This window comes from Dipodomys spectabilis, unplaced genomic scaffold, assembly GCF_019054845.1.
Source record: "Dipodomys spectabilis isolate Male_0828 unplaced genomic scaffold, ASM1905484v1 ptg000030l, whole genome shotgun sequence".
NCBI lineage: Eukaryota > Metazoa > Chordata > Mammalia > Rodentia > Heteromyidae > Dipodomys > Dipodomys spectabilis.
In genome coordinates this window covers 4,489,529-4,491,428 of record NW_024870707.1, presented here as the reverse complement: position 1 = coordinate 4,491,428, position 1,900 = coordinate 4,489,529, and the positions used below count along the sequence as shown (strand labels likewise).

The following is a 1,900-nucleotide window of genomic DNA, read 5'->3' as shown; positions in this document are numbered from 1 at the left end:
TTCTTTTATGCTACTATGTGTGTTCTTTGTTTTAGAAAACTCACTCCATCATTATGTGCTGCCAATCATAAACTAATTTTCAACTGACCTTTGGTCCAGTTTCCTTAAAGACCTACTATAGCAGGTGTGAATGGTAGAAGCATTTCTGAGATGTAATGTTTTAATAATAAACGAGTCACATTGAATATACTTAGAGCAAAGATCATGGAGATTAAATCAGTCTAAAAAGTGAGAGTAGTGTTTCAGAATGATTCAGAGAGCCGTGAAGGATAAGTAGGTTGGAAGGCAAAAATAGAAATCAGGGACATAAGCATAATAGAAATGTAGCTCAGTTTTACTTGTGGGCTTATATATGTGACTGTAGCTATTGGAATCACAGAATAGTGATTTCATACAAAGATAATGCAATGGTTTAATAAAAATAGAAAACAAGAGTCCAGTAAATTCTCACGTCAAAGCTGACTGCAAAGGTAACTTATTTGTACCCTTACCTCTGCTTGATTTCCCTAGCTTCTAGGGCAGACCCTGAGTCTCAGAACATGGACATCACAAATGGCACTATGGTAACAGAATTCATCTTGCTAGGGCTCACAGATCGCCCAGAACTCCAGCCTGTCCTCTTTGTGCTGTTTCTGGCGGTCTACCTTTTCACTCTCTTAGGCAACCTGGGCATGATAACATTAATCAAACTAGACTCTCGCCTTCACACACCCATGTACTTCTTCCTCACGAACTTGGCCTTTGTGGACTTGTGCTACACATCCAACGCCACCCCACAGATGTTGGCTAACTTCTTATCAGCCAAGAAGACCATTTCCTTTGTGGGCTGCTTTATCCAGTGTTACATTTTCATCGCACTTCTTCTCACCGAGTTTTATATGCTGGCAGCCATGGCCTATGACCGCTATGTGGCCATATGCAACCCTCTACGCTACAGTGTGAAAATGTCAAGGCAAGTTTGCCTTGGCTTAGCCAGTTTTCCTTATGTCTATGGCTTCTCAGATGGCCTCTTCCAGGCCATCCTGACCTTCCGCCTGACCTTCTGTAGGTCCAATGTGATCAACCACTTCTACTGTGCTGACCCTCCTCTCATTAAGCTCTCCTGCTCTGACACTTATGTCAAAGAACATGCCATGCTCATATCGGCTAGCTTCAACCTCTCTACTTCCCTCACCATCATCCTTGTGTCCTACGCCTTCATTATCGCTGCCATCCTCCGCATCAAATCAGCAGAGGGAAGGCGCAAGGCTTTCTCCACCTGTGGTTCTCACATGATGGCTGTGACCTTATTTTACGGGACACTCTTCTGCATGTATGTCAGGCCACCAACCGATAAGACTGTTGAGGAATCAAAAATCATAGCTGTCTTCTACACGTTTGTGAGTCCAGTGCTTAATCCGTTGATCTATAGTCTGAGAAACAAAGATGTAAATCAGGCCTTGAGGAATGTGCTCAGAAGAAATACTGTCAGGACAATTTCAGTGCCTCCAGTTTTCATGAAACAATAACTGTAATTTTATTCCAAATGCATGTGGTCTTGGATGATGAATTTCAGTGTTCCCCATGAATATATCTTGAGTAACCCAGTTAAAATGCTTATCAAATGAGATGAGGTTGGTTATGTTTTTTGGTGCTGTTTTTGGGCTTAAGCTCAGGGACTCAAGAGTTTTTATTTGGCTTTTTTGCTCATGGCTGGTGCTCAATCACTTGAACCACACTTCCATTTCTGGCTGTTTTTGCTCATTAATTGGAGGTCAGAGTCTCGTGGTCTGTCTGTCCAGCCTGGCATTGAACCACAGTCCTTAGCACTCAGCCACCTGATAGCTAGGATTACAGGCATGAGCCACCAGTACATGGCTCTCTCTTTCTTTTTTGTGTATTTTATTCTAAATCTTTCCCC

At 42.5% G+C, this 1,900-nt stretch overlaps 1 protein-coding gene across 1 annotated transcript; it reads left to right on the top strand.

Moving 5' to 3' along the window:
• The first annotated feature begins 539 nt into the window (after positions 1-539).
• On the top strand, positions 540-1,508 carry LOC122104774 (olfactory receptor 5M11). The gene has a single exon (XM_042675707.1). The coding sequence runs from the start codon at positions 540-542 to the stop codon at positions 1,506-1,508; it is 969 nt and encodes a 322-aa protein (XP_042531641.1).
• The last annotated feature ends 392 nt before the right edge of the window (positions 1,509-1,900 follow it).

Coding starts and splice junctions, on each gene's coding strand:
- LOC122104774 (XM_042675707.1), top strand. CDS start 540: ATGGACATCACAAATGGCACTATGGTAACAGAATTCATCTTGCTAGGG.